Raw genomic sequence first — 27,897 nt, 5'->3', positions numbered from 1 at the left:
TTTCTGCTTGTAGATTGGCGCACAATGATGTAATGTTATGCTGCTATTTTGAAATGCGATCAAATGCAGTTCTCTCTTCCAAATCTATTTTCTTCCAAAGGTATTCCAATACCTAAGAACCAACTCAGCATTTCTTTCTGATTCTATTTCAGTCTTCGCACTATCAAAGATGTCATTTTCCTTTTAATCGAGATTGTATTTTCTATTTACATTGACCTATTTCACTTTTCCAGAGCCCTACATTTTTTTACATCAAGCTCCATCTCATATTTTTATACTTCATTTTGTCGCCATCAACTTTCTCCTTCATGCAATGGTCGTCTAGTCCCCCTCCCACCTGTCCGCCCCCTTCTGTGCCTCCACCTGCGTATCCTACTTAAGCGACACTACTGTAGCTTTGCCACTGTATTCTTTTGTGTGTGTGCTACTGTAGCTTGGCTGGTCTTTTTCTCCTTTGTGAGTGCTTTGAGCTTTCTCTCCTGAGAATTCGGTGGGATTTGGTACAAAAAATGATGCTCTGTAATTAGCAGAAAACTGTGTTATTTTGGGATATACTTGAAAAGGCTTTATCTTATTTTTCAGTATATTAATAGCATTTACAGCAGTGTTGTCAGAGTGCATCGTAAAAATAGTTTTTGTGGATGTAATATTCACATTTCAGTACTGCTTAACTGTCTATGTACTGAAATTGGCCCTAGATTGGTCGCCGGTCAATCGTAGGGCACACAGGGAGACAGACAACCACTTGCACTGCCACAGTCTGATTTTTGCAAACATCCAAAAACAATCAGAAAATGACACTATAAGTACACTTAAAGCCTACGATCAGTGCTATTTCTGCCAATACGATGCGTGGTTGTACAGTATACCTTACATCACACGCGCCGTCATGAAAAAACAACACTAGAAGACTTGAGGGTAATATATGTACTTTATTCTTTTCCTTCTGCTTGCCCTCAATTGCGTGTGTGAAATTCCAAGCCAATGAGGAAGTGCAATGAGCAGGTCCCGCTGGTGCTATCCCGCTTCCCCGAGACACACCGGCATGGGGGTAGCGGTAGGAGGAGGGTGATTGAGAAGCTGCGTGTGTGCGTGTTTGCTGATGGAGGGGGAGAGCACTGCAGCAATCCGAGAAAATAGGTCAGACATAGCAGAGGAGAAAAGAGGTACAGGAAAGAGATGGAGAAGGAAAAGGAAATGCAATTCTTTGGGATACAAAAATGGACAATTGTAGTGTACTTGAACTAATGTGTGCATGAATGCGACAATTTACTGCCTCTTTAATGGACTCTTCCAGATGCACCTGCAGGCCATGTTTGCTGGCCATTGACCGACGACTCTCCTCTTTTGGCTGAACGTTAGCTCACGCGTTCTAAAAATAAACGTGTCAATAGCCTTTCCAATAAGTACAAGCCAAATGGCTCTTTTAAGGAAGTTTGCTCTGGATGTTACATAAGCGCACAAAGCCAAAAAATACAGCGCGGCATACACGGTAGTATATACTAAATGCACTCAGGCTCCTTATACGTATATGGGCTCCACTCAGCTATGAATTACCTTTCTCTTTTTTGCTCTTTGGGCATGGGTGGTGTTTTATTATTTATTTGATGAAGCACAAAGTATACTGCGCCTATAAATACACACTGCGGCCCCACTGGATCGGACTGCGCCAGGGAAAAAGATTGCGCGGTAACCGCACACACAATGGAATTGATTCATTGACAATTGCTTAGGTACATATAGAAAGTGCACTTGCTGTTGATATAGAAAATTGCCTTCATGAGTCATGGGAGAATGTTGGAATGCTTGGAAAAGAAATTCGCGAGGAAGGAAGAGATCCTTTCAGAGGTTCAACTGTACTCATAAAACACAGTAAAATGCAGTCAAACAAAGTGGCACATAAAAAAAAGCTTTAGCAGAGGCAACACGTGCGTATGTATGTGTATAAAGTAGTCTATGTACAATTTTTTTTCCCTCAACACTGATCAGAGTAATTAAGACTAATAATAAGACTAGGAGCTCCTCTTTCCATGTCTCACACTTTTTTACAGACTCCATCCGGACACCGTAACGCAGGCAACACCTCAAATTTAATTACATTAAAGTCGTCCAGAGATTTGACTTATATCTTGGTCAACTTTAGAATTTATTATAATATATAGAGAAGAAGATCAAGTGAATTGAGACTGCCCTATGGTATACTATGAGCTGGCATTTGTAATAGTCACCATGTTAGAATAATAATACTAAAAGAACCCTCAATGAATGTATTATGATTTGCAGTATTTTTTTTAGTGTCACTTACATCTAACTGCATTCTTCTCTTGGTCCCTCCAGTATGTGGCGTTTGGCTCCCTATTTTTCATCCTCATCTCCATCTCCACTTTCTGCATGGAGACGCACGAGGCCTTCAACACCATCCTCAACAAGACAGAGAACGTGACGGTGGGCAACGTAACGCGGGAGGAGATCGTCTACGAAGTGGTAACCGACAGCTGGCTGACGTACGTGGAGGGCGTCTGCGTCATCTGGTTCACCATCGAAGTCCTCCTGCGAGTCATTTTCTGCCCCGACAAGGTCGAGTTCTTCAAAAGCTCCCTGAACATCATTGACTTTGTGGCCATCCTGCCCTTCTACCTGGAGGTGGGCTTAAGCGGTCTTTCATCCAAAGCCGCCAAGGATGTCCTGGGATTCCTCCGCGTGGTACGATTTGTCCGAATTCTCCGAATCTTCAAGCTGACCCGTCACTTTGTGGGTCTTCGTGTCCTCGGCCACACCCTCCGCGCCAGCACCAACGAGTTCCTCCTGCTCATCATCTTCTTGGCCCTGGGAGTCCTCATCTTCGCCACCATGATCTATTACGCCGAGAGGATCGGCGCCCACCCGGACGACCCGGCGGCGAACGCCCACACCAACTTCAAGAACATCCCCATTGGTTTCTGGTGGGCCGTGGTGACCATGACCACTCTGGGATACGGAGACATGTACCCAGAGACGTGGTCGGGGATGCTGGTGGGGGCTCTGTGTGCCTTGGCCGGCGTGCTGACCATCGCCATGCCCGTTCCTGTCATCGTCAACAACTTCGGCATGTATTACTCTCTGGCCATGGCCAAGCAAAAGCTGCCCAAAAAGAAGAACAAACACATTCCCAGAGCACCTCAACCGGGGTCTCCCAATTACTGCAAGCCGGATGCCTTGGCCATGGCTACTGCCTCACCGCAAAGGCTCTTGGGAAATGTTCTAGGTGGAGTCATGGGCTCCGGGGGCCTCGGGGGTGACTGTCCTCTTGCCCAAGAAGAAATTATAGAGATTAACAGAGGTGAGCGGCTTGTTTTTTACTCTAGTAGAACTAATATAAGAGAAAGTTCTGCACATAGTTGGGCAAAGGTCGCATGCATCCAGTTAATTTTTTAATATCTATCAAGAGTTTGTTGTACAATTTGTTCAGATGTTCAGAAAGTCATACATTTGTATGAGCAGATAGTCATACAGTTTAACAATTGAAAATCTAGGAATAAACACTAAATAAAGATAGGAGGGAGTGAACTCAATTATCCATTAAAAGAGCTGAATGCATTTCAAATTGCACTGACTTGGCATATTTCCTCCATGGCGTCACCAATAAAACCAGCAAGGGAGGTAATTTACTTATTGGTTTGCTTTTTACATGTGCCGCTGCACCTTTAATGCATCATGATGGTCATCAGGGAGCTAAAAAATATTGCTCCCGTCAGCTGTTTTATGACGTTCCGTCTGCGTTGCTTTCCCTTACTTATCAAAAAATTCTCATTGGCCATTAACACAGGAAGCTGTGCTTTAGACATATTTGACTAATTCTTTTTTTTTCATGATTACAAATAGGCTCCATCTTTTCTGTTGAGAAATAAGCCATAATAAACTACTCTAAAACCTGTTAAAATAAAAGCTCAAATGTTTTTTTTTCACATGTGAGAATTTCATTAGTGCATAGGTGTTTTTTGTATAATGTGTGATAGAGTAGTATAGTACTTAATGAAAGCATTTGTAAGAGTGTCAATTATGTTAACGTTTAGAGTATTCAAGTTCAATATATGAGAGAGCTTCAGTATTTTGTATGAGAGCAAAAGGGTTCCAGACTTTATTGTAACACAATGATAAATGCTGAGCCTTTTCACTGTCATGTATTTTCTGGCTCCAATTCTCCATTGGTTACCTCCTGTGCAGATTCCAAACAGAACGGTGACGCGGCTTCGGCCGCGCTGGCCAACGAAGACTGCCCCACCATCGACCAGGTGCTCAGCCCCGACGAGAGGAGCCCTATCGGGCGGGGTCCGACCCGGGAACGGTACCAGCAGGACCGCGCCTGCTTCCTGCTTAACACCAGGGAATTCCGAGCCACAGATGGGAATGTGCGGAAAGGTACGTCACGCATCCGGAAAACGCTGACGCAAACATGTTGTTTACACCTTGAGTAAACATTTAGAAGGGAGAGCACACATTAAGCGGAAGATATTTGACTCCAAACACATGCTCACATGCACACTCAGCTCTTGTGCTGTGCTCTGGCGTATAAGCGCCTCTTTTCCATCCATGTTGTCTGTGTGCCATCACGGCTTGGTTTCCTCAATTCTCCGTCTGACCTCCAACATTTCTGTACGTCTTCTCGATTTGATTGCTTCCTTTCTGGTTTGACTTGCTCCACCTTTCTACGGTGTCCATACGTTTGTTTGCGTGTGCCGTGGCATCCATCCATGCTCATAAACAGTCTTTCTCTGTCTTCTGGACTCAGACAGTTGACCATGCATTAATTTATCTTCTCGTCACTTCTTTTTCTCTCTCTCTCCTGACTCCTCCCTATGTACTTTTTTATTTTTTACCCCTTATTTTGTCATTTTGCCTAACCTTAACCTGCCTACTCATTTCCCTTCCCCGGGATAATTCCATGGCCCCATATTCCATCCCCTATTCTCCTTTTGTGCCACATCCAACCCCACCCAAACCTCCCCCTTCCCTCTTAATTTTGACATCAACTGCATTATCTTTGTGCTCATGACAACCAAACACCTTCATCCATCCATCAATCCATCCATCCATCCATCTATCCACCTGCCGGCCACTCATCGCAATCAAACCACCGCTGCCGCCAACCTGCACCCAAACACTCCTTCACACTCCCTCCAAACTTTTCAACACCCCCCTTGTTGACAACAAACTAGAGGCAGCAGCCCTGGCACCCAGCCCAGACTCCCCTCTGACTGAGGATTGGTATAAGATGGAAGGGTCTCTGTTACAGCAGGACCTCAATGCAAACTCCACCTCTTCCTGGATCAAACCATAGACCAGAGGTAACAATGCAAGATTAAGACAAACAAATCCAATAATCACAGTAGTCAAAAGAGCCCTAGCAACAGGTTTGGCTTCAAGTGTCCACTCAATTCCATTTGGCTCTCCATCATGTAGCATGCTATTGCATTTTTTGTATATCAACTGCAGCAACACAGAAACGACCAGCACAGAAAATATACACACTTGCAATTACACTTACACACATTAGCTGGCTTTGTCCGTCTTTTCCCTCGTCATGAGACGCCCCCAACCCGTGGCCTCAGATGTGCAGGCTCTTGAGCTGAGTTTACGGCGGACAGACAAAAATTATTTGGCTTGAAATATGAAACAAATATAACCGAACCTCAGCCCAATCGCATAGCCGGTTTGCTCTTTTTGTGAATTGCAGCAATACAGTACATTCATTGTGTGTGTTTGTTTTGTTGTTTTTACACAATATAACACAGCTTTGTGATCATGTGTGTGTCCTGGTGGAAACCTTCAAATATGAACACAGTAGTAGTGACGAGATGTAGTGGAAGGAGGGAGAGGGGGTCATGAAAATCCCACTTTTTGAATATTTTAAATACTCTGGCAGTGAATTTGATTCTAAAAACACCATCAATGAATATTGTGTTCTTTTATGGATGAGTGAGTAAAAAAATATTTGGATATACGAAAAGCAGTAGATTTAAAGATTCACAATCATTCGTACTACTATTTCGTACTACTACTATTCATTGTGTTTTGACTCAACTGTTGTTTGACATCAGTTGATGATAAATTGATCTCAAAAATCTCAGTATACTGCCAAAAAAATGCATCCCCTTTTTCATTTCTGACCCCCTCCCTCATAATTGCAATAGAATAAAAAAAGAACAAAAGACTGTAGAATAAAAGGCAACACACACTTGAAGAAACGGGAATAAGCGGTTCACATAGTTGCCATCTGACGTGCCTCTGTTGTTGTTGTTGTTTCTCCTCTTCAGGTTGTGTCATATCACGCGTGTGTATGTGGGCTCTTTCATTCCTACACGTTACACACACTGTCTCAACGCCGTCTGAGTGTCGTGTTGGTGTTGTCGTGCGTGGCTTACTTTTGGTTCTTACTCCTTTTTCCCCCTGATAATGTGTATAGCAGTGTGAACTCCTTCGCCCCACGGGCCTCACCCTTGGGGAAACAAAAACAACCCTTTGAAAACAAATTGAAAAACTATTTAGTTGTGCACAAAGCTGCAAATTCACTGCAAAAAGGAAAAGTGCACATTATTATACAAAGACAAAAGTATTGGACACCAGGCTATTACAAATATGTGAAATAGGGTCCACCTCTTGATTGCTTCAAATATTCAGGAGGTCTGTCCAAAGACTTTTGTCCATTTAACTATCCATCCCCAGCTCGTCATGTTATTCCAAAGTGCAATTTCCCCAAGGCCCAAGGTCACTGTGGTAAAGGGGAGACATTAAGGTCAAAGGGATAGTACTTCTGAAAACGACACTGTGCTGACGACAAGCTAAACACCCTCCATACGAGAATTCCGCTTTGTCCTTTATGACCTTCATCAATCAGGTTCTCCCTGTCATCATCATCATCATATAAAAGATCGAACACGGTGTCGTTGGAGCTTAGTGCTTCGGAAATACTATTCCCAAGATCGTGCGACTGAGCTTTCAGTGCCAAGTGTAGCCCAAAGCTTCATAACTCTTTGCTCCCTTGAAAGAAATGCAATGAAATACAGCTCAAAGCTACACTTGGTAACTAAAAGACTTTGCTCATACAGTCCAAGATTTCAAAACTTGGCAGGTTGAATTAAAAAGTAGCAACAAGGTAAGCAATAGGTCAAATACAATACTATACCTTTTGGTTGATACTCCTGTAAAAACAACATATGTGCCAATAAATCCCTCTTTAAAGCAAATCAGGATACAGAAAGAGAAATTTAGTCCATTAGAAACAGGCCTCAAGATCTGTATAAATCTTTACAGATTAAAACATACAGTTTATGACAGTAATGCTAAAACACAATGGGGAATGACACAGAAAAACAAAGAGGACACACCCAAAAGATGCAAGTCAGTACATATAAAATAAGGTTAAAAGGAAAAAAATATCCTGTTTTTAAAGAGGGATTCGTAGTTATTCTTGTGTGCTGCAGGTATGTTTTCCCCCCGCCCCGTAGATAAACGCTTAAGGTGTCTTTGCCAAGTTGTTTTGGAAAGCTTTACATGTTCCTTCAATTTTGATTGTGGGCCATCTGGCTTCCTTTGCTTTCAATGCAAAATATGCATGGCTAATTTAGAGGGTTATTTGCGTGGCTACTGGGGACCTTCAACAACAATTCCCCCCCATCTTGTTAATTCTCTTCGTGTGGTTTTATTAAATATTTTTATTCGCTTAGTTTTTGTCACTTGGTTGTTTTCGTGTTGTTTTTAACTGTGCTTTTTGTGTTGTTGTTAACTGTGCTTTTTTGTGATTTTTAAATTGTGTTTATGTGTGGTGTTTTATTTTATAGTTTTGTTTTTTTTCCTGTATATTTTTTATAGGGCTAAGTTATAATTTTATTTTTGGTGGCTTTTCACTGTGTGGTTGAACTCATAAGTTTTGTGCACCACCATTTAGTTGACCTGGTGTTCAGTTTCAGTTTTAACATCATATTCCAAAAATACATCAAACAAATATAGCAGGGGAATTTATTCATTTTTTACCAACAAAGCTAGAATAATCCTGTTTAAGGCTGTTTTAAAGAGCAGTACTCTAATGTGTTCTTTTTCACCGTCTATTTTTAACAACTAGCCAGCCAGTATACTACATATCTCATTGATTATTGATAGATTTTATTGTTGTTTTCCTTAAGGCACGTTTTTATTGGTCTCTGTAGTATCAGCTCACGTTAAAATATTAATCACGGTCAGTTTTTATAGTGAGCCCTTGAAACAGTATCCAACCAAATACAGTATTTCTTGTAAAAGTGGTAACACTTGTCTCCATTTTCATATCACCTCATTATGGTTTACTGCAAATATTACTTTTTCTGAGCCAGAGTTAGGTAGTTTTTATCAGAAATTAAGCTAATACATCATAAGAAAATCAATAAGGAATTCTAATCTTCACTCAATCTATGAATCAGCACAATTATATTAAAATAATGTTAAAATAATGCGCTCAAGTTTCATTAACCTTGTTAAAATAAAAGGAACTGTCCTCAGTTCTGAGGTTGTAATTTTATCCCATTAGTCGATTGACTACATAATACACCTTTCAATCTAAAAGTTCCCAATACGACTTTCCCATCGACCGTAACCCTATAATAACGTCCAATGTGACCTTTGTGACCGTCACCAGCAAGACGCTTTATCAGCACAGTATTGAATTGCAGATGAGGTGTACCTAATGAAACGGTCCCATTTCCTGCTCTGGATTACGCCTGACGATCGCGAATGTGGCCAAGAACAAATCAATCGTTTTAATTAAGTGTAACAGGAGTCGCGGCATCTTTAACGGCCAATTGATCCCGCGTTCCAAAGAACGCAGTTTGTGGCCCTCGCTAACGTTTACGAATAATCCTTTGAATCCTTACTAGTATTTATTCATAATGTACTTTCAATTTCGCTGCTTTTCCTCTTTCCTTTAAGAGTCTGGTCAGATTATTTGCAGTGTTTGCCTTTCTTGTGTTCCTCCCTATGCTTCCTTCTCCATCAGCTTCACCTTCCGCGATTAACGCTCATTTTCCCATCCCATCTCCAGGCCGCCAATGCAGTGCAAGTGTATCTTAAAGTCTGACTGTAGGTAGGTATATATACACATTCCCTTTCTTAGTGTAAAGTGCAGTGTGACTGTGGGTTGAGTCGTTTGTCATCAATTAGCCACACGCGACTATTTCCCCTGATAAAAAAAAAAAAAGCAAAGGGACCAAAGCGTTGGCATTTGTTTTGTAAAAGCACTCGTTACCATGGTGACGAGTTGACTTCTACAGACTGCAGTGGCTGAGATACACAATGAGCACCTTCTGTTTTTATTCTTATGCTCACTAAACAATATGATTATACATACATAAAATGTACAAAAGAACCAAATTGAAGTCATAATACAAACTGGGTAACTGGAAATACACAACCATGTGGTAAAGAACAATATTTATGTATGTATATGTGAAAATAAGCACAAGCCTCATTTTTCATCTATTTCATCCACTTTTGAATTTTCATTGAACCACATTGGACAAGTGTTTCAGATTTATGGAAATAAGGAAGAAATATATTGTAAAATCATTTCTTTAAACTAAGAAACTAATAAAGAAAATGGGTATTTTATTTAGGTTGAGACACAAAAATACTTCTCAAACTTTTAACTCAACACTAAAAAGTGAAAATAACTTTTTTTACCTGCTGCGCATGCACAAAAAAAGAAGCATTAAATTGAAAACTCTGAGAGCATTTTTTTTATTATTATCTACCCTATGTACCCTTTCGTCTCTACTTTTGGGTGCCACGCAGTTCCTAAAACGAAACAGCTTTATTTAGAAATGTTCAGCCCTAGAAAAGTCATCATCAATATTTTACCGAGTTACCATTCGACTAATGCGGTTCAGCGCACACACACATAAAAAGGAAAAGCAGGCTTTTATGTATGGTTGGCTCAAGTCAAGCATCATCGAAGGGTCAGCGGCTGCCTTACTAGTTGTTTTTGTCATATTGCGTGACAAAAATGAACTGTTATCACTTTTTTTCTGGGTGGAAACATCCTTTAGTTCAGTTTTACAGTTGTTGTTGATTGTTTTTATCCCCCAAGTTAAGAAAATGTGGTAGAGTGTGTGGCAATTTTTTTAAGAGAAGGTGAGGTTGGATACTCACGATCATTAATTGTTGGGAACTGCACATCTCCATGCTTTCCTATACAATAATTATAAAATGGAAGGGACACATTATTTGGTATTCGATAACTCACATACGAAAAGGTTGCTAGTAAATCCACAAAAAAGTGTCATGTCCCACTGTAAATAATAATCCACATATTCGGATTTCTCTGGATTAGGATGTGTTTTGAATTTTGCTCAAAGTTCTTTTTTCTTTTTTTTTATATGTTGACCAGGTGAAGTTTGCTAGACTCAAAAGCTTGATTTGAAAGCGAATAAAGAAAACATATTTTTATACAATACATACGGACGGATAAAAAATGTATTTACTTTAATTGTGAAATCTCCATTTAAAAACTACAATAGTAGTTCTCGTGTATTAGGTTTAAAAATGCCTGCTCTAAACAAAAAATCAAGCAATTCTCAACAAATACAAATTCTTTGACATTTGGTGTCATTGTTAATTGACATGACCATCATTTTTCCCATCAAAGGCGTTTTATGAAATTTCCGTTGTACTGTTACTGGAATTAAAATACTGTAAAAATGATTAAATATACTGTACCTTGAAACTTCAGGTGGTCAAAACCTATGCAATAATTTGTATGGGCTCAGTGTTGTCTAAAGCACACGTATCACGGGTGCTTTATTCAACCAGCCTATAAAGCTGTACGCTATTAAAACTATGCTTTTTGGAAGAAAAAAATTAACAAAAAACAAAAACCAAAGACATGTCATAACTCGCATTTTCTTGTTTTGTCTTGTCTGTCTTGTCTTTGTGTGTCTTTCTGTCCTTTTGTATGTCTTTTTAATTTCATGACATTTTAAACTGACTTTTTGCTGACATGCTTTTCATTTTCTTTTTACGTTAAAATTTTGGGTGCAAACCACTGTCGATTCTTCAATTTTTTTTGGGTGGTAAAACTTTAACCTTAAAATAGCTACAAGCTATGAGAAATCTCGCAGTCTAACAAACGTAACGGGGATGTCTGGCTCGTCTCTACGGCTAGCCCCCATCACGAGCCCACCTTTCGAAAGCTACGAGGCACCGGGCCCGTTACGCCGTTGTCGTTCGCCAATCCCCTCCATTTTGTAGCGGGAAGGCCGCATAAGACGGGATGTTAAAAGATGCGTATAAATCTCCGTGGACGCTGCACACTGTCAAAACGGATAGCAATAAGATCACGTGAACTTGAATGTAGACCAAATCTTGTCTTGTGAATCTCACTGTTTATGATGCATGGTTAGAAAATAGGTTTAAAAATAGAAGGGTAACTTCTGTTTCATTAATAGATTCAATGTAAACGCATTGTTTAGCAAAGGAATTGTATTACAGTTTCAAAAAAGATTCACTTTTACCTGTTTTTCATTGACATCTTAAAATAAAATAACAGGACAGAATTAATCATCATAAGGCACATTGTTTCCGAATCTTATAACCGAACTAATGATAACAAAAAATGTGAAACAAGTTCTCAAAATAATTTTTCATCTGGTATACTAAAAACAATGAATATTTGTACAGCACCTTGTTATTTTTTGAATGAGATTTTACAAAAGCAACAATACGTTATAAGGCGATAAACTGGACTTTGCCAACTTTAGTTTTTATGACTATATAAGTCAGCTTTCCAAATGAAATATAATATTAATATCTAAATATCCAAAATCTCTTGGGAAAAGTGCAATAAATGAATGATTCATTGTTAATCATATTTTTGATAAAAGTATTTATTCATTTGGTATTACTTACTGTTAAATCACTGATTCCTATACATATGCAATATTTCTTTTGTAAATGTCTATTTTCCCTCACTTTAAAAAACGCACACAATTATAAATCAGTGTACAAAGTACCAAAAAAATGATTATCTCATTATCTCTAACTAAAAGTCACTTCCTAATGTTGTAAATGTTAAATATTTGTCAAACATTTTAATTTTCCACCTTAAATTATAGACACATCTTCCTTTTAGAGGGACACAATTGCTTATTTCCATCAATTTAAAAAAAGAAAACAATAACAAAGCTTCCAAAATAGAAGTTGAACATGTATAAAATATTAAAAGTAATGCATGCCTGACTTTGTCTGATTATTGAAGGATTGTGCATACTTCATGTACAGGTTTTTTACCCCCAACCATTGTGAATTAAAAAAAAACATAACAAAAAACAAACAATTTAGGTGCTTTATGCAATTCAAGCATGATCCACGACTTGATGTATCGCACACTAAAAGGAAGGCAATTCTGGGAAAATAAGTTTGCAATTTGATTGAAGTTGCAGAAAACATAAAAACACAACAAAAACAAAAAATGTACTCTACTAATGGGCACTATGGGTCCATGCTTCAATGCCCTTGTTAGCCCAGTACATAATACTCGCTTGCACTCAGTGGATAAAAGCCTCTAAACATTCTAGCACACAAACACTCCTTTTTTTCCACAATGTGGATGTGACAATGTTGTTCTTTTTTATTTTCTGGAGTTGGAATGTTTGTGTTACAGTCAAGTGTCAGTGTCATTCACGGTGTTTGTACTGGGTTTCTGTTTGTTTTATAGACACTTTAAATTTGCATTGTCTTGAATTAAGAAGGAGATATGATCAAATATGGAGACAAAATAGACAGTAAGTGCCTCTATGAGGCCCCTGGAGGCTCTGATTTTATTTTAGGGGTTTATTTTAATTAGCTAGATTTAACTAGCTATATTCCTGTACTTTTAAAGTGATGCTTCACAAACTATTAGTGTTCAACATGTATTGTAAATATCTGTTATTGCACACGTGAAACATTAAAGTCATGTAAATTATAATAGATGCACATTTGTAACTTCTTGCATTCTCAGAGGTATTCCATTAATGTTAATAGTGGAAATGTACTTTAAAAGTATACCCTAAAGAAATATTTAATACTTCTACACAGTGAAATATTTCCGTATTGATTTTTTTCTTTAACAACGTAAGCACAGTGTAATATAGTCCAACTAAAATCAATTAATGAGTTCTAGGAAAATGGCTTGTATTTCTGTACTACTTTCTAATGTATTGTTTTGCAAGCTGATTTTTCCTCGAAGAAGACATTGGGAGAAGATGTTGAAGCCAAGAGAAGAAGGGGATTGTATAACAACATTTTAAATAGGTTTATGGGAAAAGAATGAGTTGTAACATGATCAATTGTATGTTTTGCATTAATATTTCAGAAGTATTTACCCCCTCTGTTAACAAAGCATGCCTATGAGAACAAACAGAAGCTGAATGTGACAAATGACTGCAATAGTTATCGCCCTCTTTTCTGTTGTGGCAATTGGTGACCTTCATTTTTTTGACAATTGATCCTTTTAATCTGTTTTATGTGTCCATCTGTCAAAAAAACATGTTTACATACCACACTCACACAAATAATTCAATGAGGTTTGTATTCTAAGATGATTTTAGCCTTTTGTTTAGCTGAATGGAGAAAAAAATGTTTCATTTTTCCCAAAATATTATATTTTGCTGCAAATTCTTGCATTTTATTCTCACAGTTAAACGGCAGTATACACAGGTAATGCTAATCATTTCCCTACTTGATTAAAATGCCAAAAGAAAATAAAAGTGACGGTTGTAATTGGCAAAAAATAAGACAAAAAAGTGTTTAATTTATATGCTTGGTTGGTTTATAATAGTTCAACACTGGTATAAGCCAACCTGAAAATGTTTGAACGTTGTAATGCTTGTTTGATTGTTAGCTGAGTGTGATTATTCATGACTTTCTGTTCTTGTCTTCACAGTGTTAAGTTTCTAGCATTGGCCTTCTCTGTGTAAGGAGGAGTCATTAAGCGGTTAACACAAATTTGCGGCAGGAGCCACATAGGCGGCGAGCGTGACGTGGATGGACGTTTTAAAGGAGGTTGACCAGAGAGAAAAAGCCAGGGAGAGAGGCCACACGTTTAATCATGAATTCTGAAAAAATTCACACGGTCTGCTCCTGCTCACGTCGTTACCAAAGTAGCCTCTCGGAACTCTGACGACCACATTTTTTTGACATCTGTCTGACAGACCTTGTTTTTTTCTTTTCCCTCACCTGTTTTGGGCCGATTGACTGAGCATTGCACTGACACACTTTGGGAGTAAAAAAACAAAAAAAAAGAACTCCTGATGACACATTCCAGATGACATCACTCCGGAAAGAAACGTCACCTGTTCTGTACCATCAACGTGTTTAAAGAAAAGAAGAAACAAACAAAGAAAAAAAACCTACTCGTCTTTACAAGGGACTGAATGAACAATGTAGCATCCCTCATGACACTGTAGCATTCATTGGCTGGGAAACGACTTGACCTGACAGAAGAGTGAGGGATTTATGCAGTTTAGACGTCAAGGCCCTCTTGAGATCCTTCCCAGTGAAGAAGTCATATGCCCCCCCCCCCACCCCCCGACAGTACATGAGAGACATAGGTCTTACCCTTCATGGCGTATTACATTCAAATGAATAACCCGCATTAGGCTCAAGTTTAGCACTTGCCTCTCAAACTTTGTCTTCCATTCACTTGTACCAAACACGATCGTATAAAAGCTAGCACGACTAAACGAAGCCCTTGTAGCATCGGCGTTCAAAGTGGTTTGACCTTTAGTCTGCCCTGACATCACAAGACTTTTTCTCTCATGTACTAAAGCCGGAGTCGGCGGGGGTTGGGATCCTGCTGAATGACCTTCTGTGATGACATCTAGATTAGCAGAAATTAGTCCACTTGGGGTTGAATGGCCACTCGCATCCGCTCCCCTTTGATGTGAAGCACATTGAAGCAAAATTAGAACTATTCTGGATGGAGCAGAAAATAGACTCAAGGAGACTACAGACAGACGACTGCTTAAATTATCATCAACAAAAAAAAAAGGGAAACGGACAGCCCCACCCCCCCTCTCTCCGCTCCCTTGTCCCCTACTCCAAGGACACTTTTTCCATCCCATGTAACTGACCATTAGTAGTGAAGGATTAATTTGAAAGGGACCAATCAAATTAGTAAACCCCCAACTCACACAAAGGCCTACACTGCCAGCAAGGCACAAATCCCCAGTTGAATACTGCCCGAAACCTCTCTGCGGTTCCTCTCGCTGCCAGGAGGCCCGCTTCAACCGGTGAGGCCATGTCACCACGAGGAACGGCCCGGAAGGAGGAGCCATGGAGATAACAGAAGCGGACCAAGTATAAAAAAGCAAGTGTACAAAAAAAAAGAGAAAAAAACAAAAACGAGAGAGCACAAATCTATATTTTGATAAAACAAATCTAAGTATGGCTTCAGAAGCTGGTCCAAGATGGAATGAGAGGAAAGCGGAGGACGGGGGGTGGAAAGTGAGATGAAAAATGTGAAAATCTGCCATGAAAAAACAAAGTGTCCTGTGGAAAGAAATGAAAGAAAAAAATGACAAAACGTGGCGGACAGGCCCGTATGCACTGATGGAGAGACTGAGAAAAGACATACTTGTGCATCTAAGAATGGATGGACCCTGAGACCAACAAAAGAGGGAAAAAAGATGATGCATTTTTGTAACTTTGTTTACCAGCATGACAACTTTGCATGACTGTCTTTTCTGCAAACCCTTAGCTGAAGACAAGGGTGCTAGAGATACAAAAACATATATATATATATATATATATAAAAAGAATTTAAAAAAATGTTATATGCAATTCATGTTTAAAAAAAATTCTAACGAAAGAGAAGATATATTTTGTTTTGAAAAGTTGAAAAAAAAATGTGAATATTGAAACGTATGTTTGCAAACGTACACCCTGAACTGTTTTGTTGGATGAAATCTCTCTGCTTCTAACTGCCCTACTTTCCTCATTCCAGGGTTTTGCATCCATACTACTAATATAGTTTTAAACATGGTATATTTTCCTAACATTTCATGAATCACTATCATCATCATTATCATCATATGAGACTTTGTCGACCGTTAACTTGCGTGCAAAGTTGAACGGTTTGCACAGACATCGTAGCAGCAGCAGCAACTCAAAAGAAAAGAAAAATCTGTCTGTATTTTGACTGCTTGATTAACACTCATCTTTGCATTATCATTTTATTTTCTTTGGCAATAATAAGGAACGGTTGAGACGTGATTGTAGCAGGAAAAACTGGACAAAGTAGCTGAAATTTGACCTGTCAGGTTGGGTTTTTTTCACTTGGCCAAATGATAACAATCAATGTATATATACAGTGGCAATCATCAATGTTAAACATAATTCCAGACTTTTATACACTTATTTTGCTTATGTGCATTGTGTTAAAAGAAATTTTGCCAATGTAAAATATATAAATTGGTCACAATGAAGTTGATTAACTGTAAAATGTTTTTTCTACTCTAAATATTGCAATTCATCAACTGTGTTAGTACTATTAAATTTATATTGGTCATCCAATGGGGGATAAAGTCACTTAACTTATCTACTTTAAATTACATTTCCGTAAAAGAAAATAGCTGACCCAGATAAAACCAAAATTACCTTTGAGGTTCCACTGTATATATATATATATATACTTAATGGAATATCCAATGCCAGTTTATCAAAAAACATCTGGTATTAGGCGAGATTTCAAGTTTGCATGGAATCAATGTTCATTCCAAAGTTTGGTTTTAAAGACTCAGGTTGTGTTGTTGGCTTTTATGGACATGCATTAGGTATGACGCTCTTTTATTTTGTAACACAATCAATTTTTAGTCATAATGTAAACACCCTACAGTGATCAGTAGAGAAAAAAAACTAAACAAAAAACAAATGCATGCATAATTTCCTAATAATCTTAAAGCGGGTGAAGCGGGGCACAGAGTATCGACGTACAGTAGCTTCTTAGCTGCCATCATATGTCACGAACCCTTAAAAAAATCATGTGTTCACTGTGCTGTGTCGTAGAGCAGAAACGTCTTCCTCCCAGGGGCAAATGGCAACACGCTCATAGTGTTGAAAGGTAGCTCGTCTTATTTTGTATCTTTTTTTTTTTTTAAAGACAGTCTTTAAAAATCTTGCAGCATCTCTCTAAACCAACTTGTTCCACACAGCACAGTTAAAAGAGACCCAGAGCTTCCAAAAAATGATGTCGGTCAAGTAGTGTTTCATTCAATCTAGGAGATCCCAGTGTCCACCAAGAGATGGATATTCATAATTAATAATTCTCGTTTATTTTGTCAATCCATGCCCTGCTGGTTCAGGGCTTTTGCAGCTCTGGCAGCTAAATAATCCTTGCCCATGTAAAAGCTCGTCAGAGTTTGACCTCAGCAAGTCTACACTAGTCTTACAGGGTCAAATCTCATTTGGTTGCGACAAAAAGTGTCCGTAGGGGTATCCTGGGAAGTGTCATATATTGTTATCTGTGTGTTATTGTTGGCAGTTTCCATCTCGAAAGACAATTATAGCTGCGCTGGTTTAAGATGGTCAGAAATCAAAATGGTGCATGCAGAAACTGTGTTTAATGCCAAGAATTGAGTTTTTATTTAACCATCTCATTTTTTTTCCACATGTTCTCATCCTTTAACAATTCCAGGTCCGGGAACAAAAAAAAAGAAGATGTCTTTCCATTTCTAGTGTGTACATGTAATATTGCACCATGTAGATTAAGACTACAGTGCCATGTTGTTTTGTTATTTTAACTTTAATCAAAATGCCATGGACAATTTTTCCTTGACGAATGCTTTACGATGTCATTTCAAATCATCATTTTTCGGGGTGTCATGTGCTCTAAAAAAGCACAGTTCATGTTTTCGTGACGTGCCTGTTTGAATTGATCTGTTTGTTTTATTCACTTGAAGACACTGTATGCAATCTGCACCAGGAATGCCACTGATTGACACTTACTGTAATGCTCTCAAGGGCGCAGATTTTTGGGGCTGTGTGTCTAAAATTATTATTTTTGTTTACATTTGAGAAAGCCCATCATAGATTTTTCTAAATATGTACATTATCAGACATCCGCACATCGGATATTGCAGATCAACGACACGCGTTCTCACAATATTTCCAAAGATTAAAAAAAATAAATAAAAGGCTTATCGTTTAGTAGTTTGAACTGGACTGAGAGGTCACTGCACTGCAGCTTTAAAAGAGAGAAGAATTGAAAAGTGAGGTGTTCGCTGGGGTATCCGGATTTTATTTTTGAAATGTCCTAACACATCAAGAACTGTACAAAGTATATTTCAACGGAATGTTCATGATCTATCTTTTTATATTTTGAAGAGAGAAGAGAAAAAAATAGAAACATATCAATAAAAGTGTCATAATTTAACATATTTCTACTTCTGAGACTTAAAAATGTATGAATGTCAATACGAACTAATGTGAAATCAATCTCCATAGCAGCTTGAATGAATTAAATGGTTATAAGTCAGGAGATGCTTTTTTTCAAAGACGTTAAAAATTGCTTCAAATCAATGAGATGAACTTAAATAAACGGGGAAAATGGATCACCATTGTGTTAGTTGTTTTTTACCTGCTGTGTTGCTCATAATTATTGAAGTCATGCACAAAAATATTGGACATAATGGTCAATTTTTAGGCATTTTCAGGCATCTATGTAAAAAAATTTGATGTTAACTTTTAGTATTACAACAAAAGTCATGATTTGCTTCAAATTTTGTATTTTAACTCTCTAAATTGTAATGAAAGCACATTCTGCAGTGCATGTGAGTGTGCTGACAGCAAGAGTTACAGTCGGGTACGCCATCTCGCTGCACTGTGATGGATGTAATCCGACGTGAAGTGAGAACACAATGAAAAGTCCTTGAAGAAAGTCAGATATGACGCATTCAATCACAAGTTAAGAGCTACTGTATGGCCTAAGTATTGAGATGACAGAAGCTTCCATAGCAGCCCTGCTTTAACCATCATTTGAGCCTGTTAGCAGCTGAGAACCGATGACATGTCACATGATGCTGATCTATGATTTTACTGTATCTGTGTCACGATATTTGAGAAGTAAAGCATGCAATATCTTGGATATCGAATTCAATGAACGTGTATGCGATGGAAACATTCAAATCTGATCTTTTGATACAGATATGGAATGCAGAAGTTGACAACATGCTAGGTATGATAAGTCAAAATATGTAATATAATACCAATTTTTGGTCATGTAGTAAAATAGAAACAATATTTTACTATATATATATATATATATATATATATATATATATATATCCCTTTTGAGCTATACATAACACTATCACCATCTAGTGGTTATGCATCTTCTGCAAAGAAGAACACAATGGTAACATTAAATTCATTACCAGAATACATTGTGTCTTCACAGATAGAGCAACAAGCTGTGATTTATGTTACTCTTATTCAAAAAACATTAATAATATATGAACTGCTTAGTATTTAATACACTGATAATCATGTTTCAGAGAGTTAAGTTAAAAATATGATTATATTTTTAACCGATGATGTCAGTGAACTCGTAGGAGACCCCATGTTTTCACTACACCAGGCATAAGATGCTTTACCCGATACTCTTGAAGTAGAGATTGGGGGAGCCATGGAGCCGCACTCAAAAGAGCGCCAACAAACTGCCAAATCATCCGCAGGGGATTCCATTGGAGGGCTGTGAGGGCCTCCAGCCAGGGTATTGAGCTTGTTAGACCAGCCAACACCAAGAGCTCCTATGCAGACATGACATCCGATAGCTGAGACGGAAGGTTGTGCAGCTCCATTGCTAAAATGGGGGTAAAGGGAAGGGAGGGGTTTTAGACACCCGAGCTGGATTGAATTTCCTCAGAACAGCATTCCCGAAAAATTTCAAGACTGGACAAACATGAGGCGACACGAACTGACAAGCCTGTGGATGGTCTCTGAGCAAACAAGTGGTGCTGGAGTCAGGAGGAGACCTAGTCAAAGTTTAGCAGGATTGACCCTTTTGGAGAGAACCTCCATTGAGACTGGAATTGGATGTTTATGATGACAGGGTGACGGAGAATCAACACGCTAAAAAAATAGGAGCGAAACCATGTGATTTGATTTGGTATATGTGAGTAGGAACCTTTTCCCAGTTAAATGATTCTGGCGTCCTGGGTAAACACATTTCTCAATGTATGGATTATTTTTTTAGGATTGCTGTAATGCCATTAGCAAGCTTAATGAAGCATATGCACTCATGGGACTCTCACTCTGGTCTCAGGCAATTTAGTCAACAATACCTCAGAAAAGACGTTGGCGGAGGAGCCTAACTAACGATACCGAACGGGATGGACAGAAGTGTTGAGGAAGAAGTAGTAGGTCGAAAAGAAAAAGATGGAGAGAAATACAAAGAGATGAAAAACCAACTGAACATTGAAGAAAAAGGCGAAACAGAGATTAAAAAGAATGAAAAAGAAAAGAAGAGGCGTGGATGGGCGCTGAGTGAGAGACTGGCCATCAATGTCTCGGGGATGCGCTATGAAACTCAACTTCGCACCTTGGCTCAGTTCCCGGACTCTATGCTGGGTGACCCCCATAGAAGGTCACAGTACTTTGACCCAATGCGAAATGAACTCTTCTTGGACCGAAATCGGGCCTGCTTTGATGCTATCCTCTACTTTTATCAGTCAGGGGGGAGGCTGAGGAGACCTGCCAACATCCCTCTGGACATTTTCATGGATGAACTCATGTTCTATGAACTAGGTGAGGACATCATGGACCGCTTCAAGGAGGACGAAGGCTTTACTAAAGAGGAAGAGAGGCCTTTGCCCGCTAATGAAATGCAGAGAAAACTTTGGATGCTTTTTGAACACCCGGAATCCTCGTCAGCCGCGCGCATCATCGCCATCATCAGCGTCATGGTTATCGTGGTGTCCATTCTCATCTTTTGCCTGGAGACGCTGCCGGACTTTCGCGTTGAGAAAGAGACACGAGAGGTACGCAATGTGAATGAAAATAGCACGACGATAAAGATCTATACTCCATCTAAAGCTTTTAGGTTAAAGATCTTGTAAAGTGAGTTCAAATGGATCTTTATGCAAGTTCTGCAGCTAATTTAATCCGTGGGATTTATGCACGGACTCAAATTGTTTTTACATTCACCATGCTGAAAGTCAAGAATGTGTAAAGGGATAGAAGGGTGAGGCCCAGATGCAATGGAAGGAGATGAGTGAATTGCTGGCTTAGGTGCTAGCAGGAAAAGGTCACTCGCCGTGACTGAACACATTGGCGAAACATTGCCAAAGTCTTCTGCCGGCTTAGGACGGAAGATTAAAAGATCTCACGGGATGAGTAGAATGCATCAGGTCATGTTAATAGATTCTTTCAGGGCTGCCACACTGTAGGTGAGAGCTGCCAGGAAAGAACTGTAACTTGGTCCACTCCAAGCCTGCTCAGTTGGAGGCCCACTGAACCACACTGGCGCTAGGTGTTCTGGGAGGGTGATGAATGTGGAGATGGATGGGAAGTGGTAAAGTGAGACACTCTCGTATTTCTCTTCAGACATCTGACAAGGTTATATTTAGTACGAGGAGAGCCTGCAGAGGTGATGAGCGCATACTGCAAGCCAGATACACACCTTCAGCAATAAACACTGGGGTTGACCTACTACTGAATGTCACGTCAAAAGATATTTATCCAAATTGAATTCATAAATGCTTTCCGTCACATTACCAGTAAGGCACGTATGGTAAAGCAGCCATTCTTTTTTTGATGCCAAACTGTATCTTTAAATATAATTACTGCTATACACGAATATAACGCTTACTGTCAGGCAAACTAGAAAGACAGGTGCACTGCAATAGAAAGCTAAGATTGATATATAAAGCCACAAATGTCAACTGGCTTCTGATGGCTGCCAAAAATGACAGCCAATGAGATGGTGAACAACATACTAGAGTTATAGTTATCAGAATACTGAGAAAAACCTATCCCACCGATGTGTTTATAATGGCGTTAAATATAGCCAAGCAGTTTCCAAACAGTTCAAAACATGTTTATTTACCAGAGTCTTTATTCTATTTTATTCTTAATCATATTTGATTCAATGTGAAAATAAACATGCAGAAATATTCGGCCTTAATGCATTCTAATTCTTCTTTTTTGTCATCACAGGCAAATTTTTACAGGCACCACAACCAAGAAACCAATGTGTCTGAGTCCATGCCACCCCCTCCCAATGTGTTCCAAGACCCCTTCTTTATGGTGGAGACTGTTTGCATTTTCTGGTTTTCCTTTGAGCTCATCATGCGCTTTTGCTGTTGCCCCAGCAAGGTGCACTTCTTCAAAGATATCATGAATATCATCGACTTCAGCGCCATTTTGCCTTATTTCGTCACTCTGGGAACAGAGTTGGCAAGGGAGAACGAAACCAGCCCAACCACATCCTTAGCCATCATCAGAGTCATCAGACTAGTAAGAGTATTCAGGATCTTCAAGCTCTCTCGTCACTCCAAAGGTCTTCAGATCCTCGGACAGACCCTGAGGGCCAGCATGCGAGAATTGGGCCTTCTTATTTTCTTCCTTTTCATCGGCGTGATAATTTTCTCCAGCGCCATTTACTTTGCCGAGGCCGACCACAGCGACACGGCCTTTATCAGCATACCGCATGCATTCTGGTGGGCCGTGGTCACCATGACAACAGTGGGCTACGGAGACATGTACCCAGAAACGATGTGGGGTAAAATGGTCGGCTCTATGTGCGCCATTGCCGGTGTACTTACCATTTCTCTACCCGTGCCTGTCATAGTCTCTAACTTCAGCTACTTCTACCACCGGGAAACGGAATGTGAGGATCGATCGCTGTATAAGCATGTCACAAGCTCACCGTGGGATGGTGAAGAACCAGAAGGGGAAGAAGAGACACAGGAGGGGAAAGGGAATCCCGACGGGGATTATTATGCCATCGGAGGCAACTATGACAGTCTTAACGGGTCTCTTCTGGGTGCTACGCAACAGCGTGTTGAATTAGAAGCCAGTATGTTATTAAGGGAACCGCTTGTCACCCAGGTGTGAAAAGGTCACACTTTGAAAAAGAAAAACATGTAATATAACATGAGGAAGGTGTACTTGATTATTTGAATGCAGCCAATGTCTTATAGGATGTGTGGAGTCTGTGTATTGTCAAGTTCCCTTGCACAAATAAGCGTTTGTTTTTGCTTGACATGGGGAATGTATGGATTCAGACACTATGACGTCTTACTGTGCCATTTTGCATATTTTCAAATGGAAACTTTGAGGCGTTCTTAATCATAAAAAGCTCCGGTTGCGTATGCACTGAAATGTCTCGTAAACCAAGCCGAAATTCTTAGCATTGTTTCGATAGTTGACATTGATTCCGCTTTGGCCCGCGTGACAGGGGGTTATTGACCTCTTCATGCTGTAATGCAGCACTTGATGGGAATATGCATGTGAACATGTATTGAAGACATATGTACTGTTGGTTTACTAAAATCCTATTATTTATTAATTTTCTAGAATGAAGTGTTGGCTATTATTATTGTTAACATTATTATTTTTAGTCTTGAATGATGCATTTGTCACTGACCGTTAGATGCTTCAGCATTATCTGCTTTTATCCTCCATTTTCTTGGAAGCCATGCCTTACTTTACTATGAGAGTGATGAGCCATGTACTTCAATACTGGTTTGTGTTAGTGTCAATATCAGAAAATCTTTTGCTAGTACAGTGAACAGTACAGTAAAACAAAAAGTAAACCATTTTCCCACTCCAACCGAGTCATACTAACATCATTACAGAATTATATTAACTCAGTGACTCACAGCAACTCAATTTTGTCTCAAAGATCTGGCGTCAATTGCACTTTGTACCTCACTGATGCCTCCATAAGTGTTTAAAATTGATATAATGATCACTCAGTCACTATATTGACCGTATGTGTTACGACTCCCCCTGGGGTATAATATACCAGGGAGTCGCAACTATCACAGCAGACAGGTTCGGTCAAAGATGAGTTCGGACATACACTGCAAGTAGCCTTCAGTTATTTTTTTTTTACAATAAAGTCACTAAAACAGACTACGGGATAACATAGGGGAAGCACGAGATATTAAAGTGGCACCCTCAAATAAACACGGTGAAACCCCCTCCCAGACAGGTGTTCAAATGAACACCCACAAAATACAGGAAATAAGACCGAAGGGTGCCACTGCCTAAACTGATGTAATAAAATCTAGACAGGGGAATAACCGTGTCTAAATGCACAAACTATATGTATACCCCGGGGTGTCTAAACTTATCTCAAGTCCCCCGATGCAACCCAAAATCATTAACAACACATACAAAATATAACAGGGAGTAACATACTCACAAGCCTGCAACTCAGCAAGGCATCAAGGCATCAAGGGCAAGGCAAGTGCTAACTGACAACTGAAAAGGGTTTAAATAAGGGCAGGAGGGATGATTGGGGAATTAATTACAGCAGTGTTGGCCTGGGCAGGGCTCTGTCACGGGGTGGAGCTGCAGATACCTGTAAAGAAAAGAAAGCACACACCTACATAGTGTGTGTCCAGGCTGCCAGCCGTAACAGTATGCATCTCATATTTTGTGTGTGTGTAGTATACAAAGTAATGTTAATACATTCACTGACAACATTTGACGTCAGATACATTCAGGTGGGATGTTTATCACTACTGTCAATGGCAGTCAAATAATTAATATGAAAAAGACTCACATGGAAAAAGAAGTTACAAAAATAATTTATTTTCATCCATGTTTTCCAGTCTGACAAAATGCCTGAGAAGTACATTCTGTATGCAAACACACTGTCAATGCAAAAACAGCTAATAAAAGTTCATCATAAATAGACTTAAAAAGCACACTTAAATAAATAAAATAAAATCATATTTACATGAATAGAATTCACCTCCTTTTCTTTCACTTTTCAACGGCGAACTGAGGACTTAGCACGGACCCCTGAGACATTCCAAGAAGGTCATCAGAGTCCAAGTTGAAGTAGGTCTCTCTTATCGGTGCTGGCTCTGATGGGGTCTCCTCCCTGGGGAGGGTTTCCTTGAGCGGCAGGAATCGAGTGAAGGGAACGTGACGATCAGGGGAACGCCTGGATGCCAGCGACAGGGGAAATCCGTGCCGCGGGGAGAGGAAACGGGTGTATCCGTCAGCCAGCAGCAGCTCTTGGAAAGTGCAGTCGTCTTCTGAGAAAAGGCTCTGTGAAAATCAACATCACAGATGTGTAATTGAGGGAGGGCCTTACAAAATTGACTACATTTCCTACTTTCGTCAATAACTTAAATTGCGGCAATTGGAAGAATGAAAAAGCTTCAAATTGAAACAAAAAATACTTCTCAAATTTGTCTTAGTTTGAGATTGTCACAGTATATTGATTTTAAAGTGTGGCTATGAATGACTGCAAATCTTTTTGGATAAAACATATTTTGTACCATAAATATAACACTTTGTTTACCTGCCCTCTTAGGGATCCCCCGCTGTCGGTGCACAGAAACAGAGACGACCTCTGACCTTTGATGGCAATGTGGCCCGGTTGCACCGACCGCAATTGCAATGCACCTGTAAACATTCATGCAATTTCAAAAATCATATTTAAAACATCAGTTCTCCATCCTAATACACTCAGAATAGCCTTTATTGACAATGTAACATAAATTTAACTTTTGCAAGAAGTCCAGTGAGCATTTCATGTATAAAGTAAAGAAGTGTAAAATAAAGCATTCTGTATAAAATATAAGATAAATGTACAAGAGGAGATTATTGAGGAAATGAGCAACACTCACTATAAGGGGTTTGAACATCACTTCCGGACACGCTCCCATCCTGGCTAATCTGTAGGTACATGCCTCGTCTGTGATTTTCTGAAAAAGAAATAAACAACCTGAATAAAAGTAGTATGAGATGTACTCAGCTGGACTAAAATTCAAATGAAGTACCTGTATAAAGGTGCCCTTCTCTGACTTGGCTGCTAAAGGCTAAAAGTGGATTGGAGTCAGCAAGATAGAAAGAATGAGCAAACGGGAGGAGTGTGAAGAGAAAAAAGCACCCCAAAGTGATGTTTGCTAACCAAAACATTTGGAGTCAATAGAAAAATATTGACGTTCTTTTAGAGTTATAAATAGAATATAAATAATTACAAAAATATAATATAAATGACAAGAAAAATGCCAAAATAAGTTAGTTACATTAGGAATATTATAGCTCAAGTAATGCAAGTTCTTTTCTGTTTATTCCAAAGAAGTTTGTGCTTTTATAAAGGAGTCAGGGTAGGAGGGTCTTCTTCATGACTCAGACATTTAAAGTGTGATTTAATGCTGAGCGGAACCTCGCCGACTATATAAGGGCCTCACCGTTGTTTCGTTTTCTTTTTTTGAATTAGAATTCCCAGTAGCATTTCACTGTTTTCATTCTTTCATCCCCTTCTATTTGCACAAATAAATAACAGGACTTAAGGAATGTTATCAGTTTATAAACATTCTGACAATTGCATTCCATCAACTCAATACAATCTTTGGAATCTGACTCAGATTAATCACCGATATTAAGTAATAATATTCAACTACTCCTGGCTTGTATTGGACAATATTATTGGGCAAGATTTGGTCTGCATTATATCATAATGAAGTATGAGTCCCTTCACTTTTACTTCCAGCATTAGACCTCTTTAGAATTACTGTAACTTCTTCAGTTCATTCCATTCATCTAACAAAAATGCACAAAACAAACACTATCCACTCTATAAATTTCCGAACACAAAGGCGCAACGGCATTGACTCAAGCTTTTTAAAGTTGAAGCGCGTTTATCTTAGGTTGACGCGTATTTGTTTGACGGTATAACGAGAGGAAGAGTGGGCGAAAAAGGATTCACAAGAATGAGAGCAAAACAATGTTTACGTGACTGCAGCTGTGTAAGGCCTTGCGTGTCTGCTGGTAAATGGACTTCCATGTAAGCATTGCCTTCACCTCCAATGAGCAAATATATGAATAAATGAATCCACATTGGTGCATTCATGCAATCACTGTCATTATGACATATTGCAAACATTTGTGTGATGAAAAAACAGCCCTCTGTATGTAAAATAATGCGTTACTTGGATAATTATGACCTTTGCTCTTCAAATGGTCAACTCGATCAGTGAGTCGACAATTGTGGTTATACCATCCTCTAGTGGCATAAAGACAATCAATGTATAAAGGGAGTTCAGATGTATTTAACATTTAAGTACAATACAATTTAATTCAATTCCATTTTTGAGAACTGTTAGTTCTGAACATTTTGTTTTTGCATAAACCTCACTTCCCATATGCTTGAAAACAGTAGAAAAATGCTTGTGGTCTTTTGTAGTATTTAAAAAAATGAATTGGACGGTGCTTGGTGTAAATACTGGCTAATAACCAAAAAAAGAAATGTTATATGTGTTTTTGCCTGTAGATGGAGCTAACAGAAAACACAATTGAAGTAAATAAAATATTCCCTTGTAGAAAATATTGCATTTTTGTGTAACAAAGCACAACTAGTTTAAAAAACTGTTTAGAAGGCCATAATACTGTATTCAAAGTTGCTTTTTTATTTCAGCTGTTAAATATATTTTTAAGCTTTTGATATTTATTTCTTTTGAAGTTTTTTGGGGGGTTCATTAGCAATGCATAATTACCGTAAATAAACCTTGTTCCGAGAAGGATTGGTGACTAGTCCATGATGTAACGGTTGTTAAACTTTTTATCGACTTTTGCTGACGACATTGAGATTTACTGAAGAGTTTGAAGTCAAGTTTTAAGAGCCAATCTGCCCTCACGTAGGTGTACACTGATGATCCAATAAAATGT

General features: G+C 39.0%; 3 protein-coding genes and 1 long non-coding RNA gene across 10 annotated transcripts in view; 2 read left to right on the top strand and 2 right to left on the bottom strand.

The window, feature by feature from the left end:
* Positions 1–18,593, top strand: part of LOC144211332 (voltage-gated potassium channel KCNC1-like) — a 33,910-nt gene extending 15,317 nt beyond the window's left edge. The window contains exons 3-7 of one of the 5 annotated variants that reach the window (XM_077738487.1): positions 2,338–3,319; positions 4,204–4,398; positions 5,196–5,324; positions 9,050–9,091; positions 13,928–18,593. In XM_077738487.1, the coding sequence (XP_077594613.1) occupies positions 2,338–3,319; positions 4,204–4,398; positions 5,196–5,317 (1,299 nt within the window). In that variant the 3' untranslated portion in view covers positions 5,318–5,324; positions 9,050–9,091; positions 13,928–18,593. Of the gene's footprint in view, positions 1–2,337; positions 3,320–4,203; positions 4,399–5,195; positions 5,325–9,049; positions 9,092–11,098; positions 11,936–13,927 lie in introns of those variants that run through there. The other 4 variants (XM_077738486.1, XM_077738488.1, XM_077738489.1 and 1 more) reach the window with 4 other exon arrangements.
* The window catches only part of LOC144211341 (uncharacterized), a 30,914-nt gene extending 6,474 nt beyond the window's left edge, over positions 1–24,440 (bottom strand). Inside the window, exons 1-3 of one of the 2 annotated variants that reach the window (XR_013329588.1) lie at positions 24,409–24,440; positions 19,635–19,843; positions 6,159–6,748 (exon numbers count right to left, since the gene is read on the bottom strand). This is a non-coding gene — a long non-coding RNA (uncharacterized LOC144211341). Of the gene's footprint in view, positions 1–6,158; positions 6,749–19,634; positions 19,844–24,408 lie in introns of those variants that run through there. The other variant, XR_013329587.1, reaches the window with a different exon arrangement.
* Positions 20,373–24,430, top strand: LOC144211333 (potassium voltage-gated channel subfamily A member 1-like). Its single transcript, XM_077738490.1, has 2 exons — positions 20,373–21,020; positions 22,198–24,430. Exons 1-2 carry the CDS (start codon positions 20,373–20,375, stop codon positions 23,095–23,097), a joined length of 1,548 nt encoding a protein of 515 aa, XP_077594616.1. The 3' UTR covers positions 23,098–24,430.
* A 301-nt stretch (positions 24,441–24,741) lies between the features above and the next one.
* Positions 24,742–26,280, bottom strand: LOC144211337 (fibroblast growth factor 21-like). 2 transcript variants are annotated; one of them, XM_077738500.1, is made up of 4 exons: positions 26,007–26,280; positions 25,854–25,931; positions 25,526–25,629; positions 24,742–25,269 (listed from the first exon to the last, which is right to left on the bottom strand). In XM_077738500.1, exons 1-4 carry the CDS (start codon positions 26,143–26,145, stop codon positions 24,979–24,981), a joined length of 612 nt encoding a protein of 203 aa, XP_077594626.1. In that variant the 5' UTR covers positions 26,146–26,280; the 3' UTR covers positions 24,742–24,978. The 2 variants fall into 2 exon arrangements, with proteins under 2 accessions (XP_077594626.1, XP_077594627.1); XM_077738501.1 differs by having other exon boundaries at positions 25,854–26,031.
* Between the last annotated feature and the right edge of the window lie 1,617 nt (positions 26,281–27,897).

The sequence above is a fragment of the Stigmatopora nigra genome, chromosome 18 (genome assembly GCF_051989575.1).
Source record: "Stigmatopora nigra isolate UIUO_SnigA chromosome 18, RoL_Snig_1.1, whole genome shotgun sequence".
NCBI lineage: Eukaryota > Metazoa > Chordata > Actinopteri > Syngnathiformes > Syngnathidae > Stigmatopora > Stigmatopora nigra.
The sequence above is the reverse complement of the archived record's forward strand: the minus strand, read 5'-3'. Positions and strand labels throughout refer to the sequence as shown.

Excerpts from the sequence above, each read along its gene's own strand:
- LOC144211333 (XM_077738490.1), top strand. The coding sequence starts at position 20,373 with ATGGACAGAAGTGTTGAGGAAGAAGTAGTAGGTCGAAAAGAAAAAGAT. Across the intron at positions 21,021-22,197 it reads TTGAGAAAGAGACACGAGAG|GCAAATTTTTACAGGCACCA; the intron begins GTACGCAATGTG and ends TTGTCATCACAG.
- LOC144211337 (XM_077738500.1), bottom strand. The coding sequence starts at position 26,145 with ATGTTTTGGTTAGCAAACATCACTTTGGGGTGCTTTTTTCTCTTCACA. Across the intron at positions 25,932-26,006 it reads AGAAGGGCACCTTTATACAG|AAAATCACAGACGAGGCATG; the intron begins GTACTTCATTTG and ends TTTCTTTTTCAG. Across the intron at positions 25,630-25,853 it reads TGATGTTCAAACCCCTTATA|GTGCATTGCAATTGCGGTCG; the intron begins GTGAGTGTTGCT and ends GAATGTTTACAG.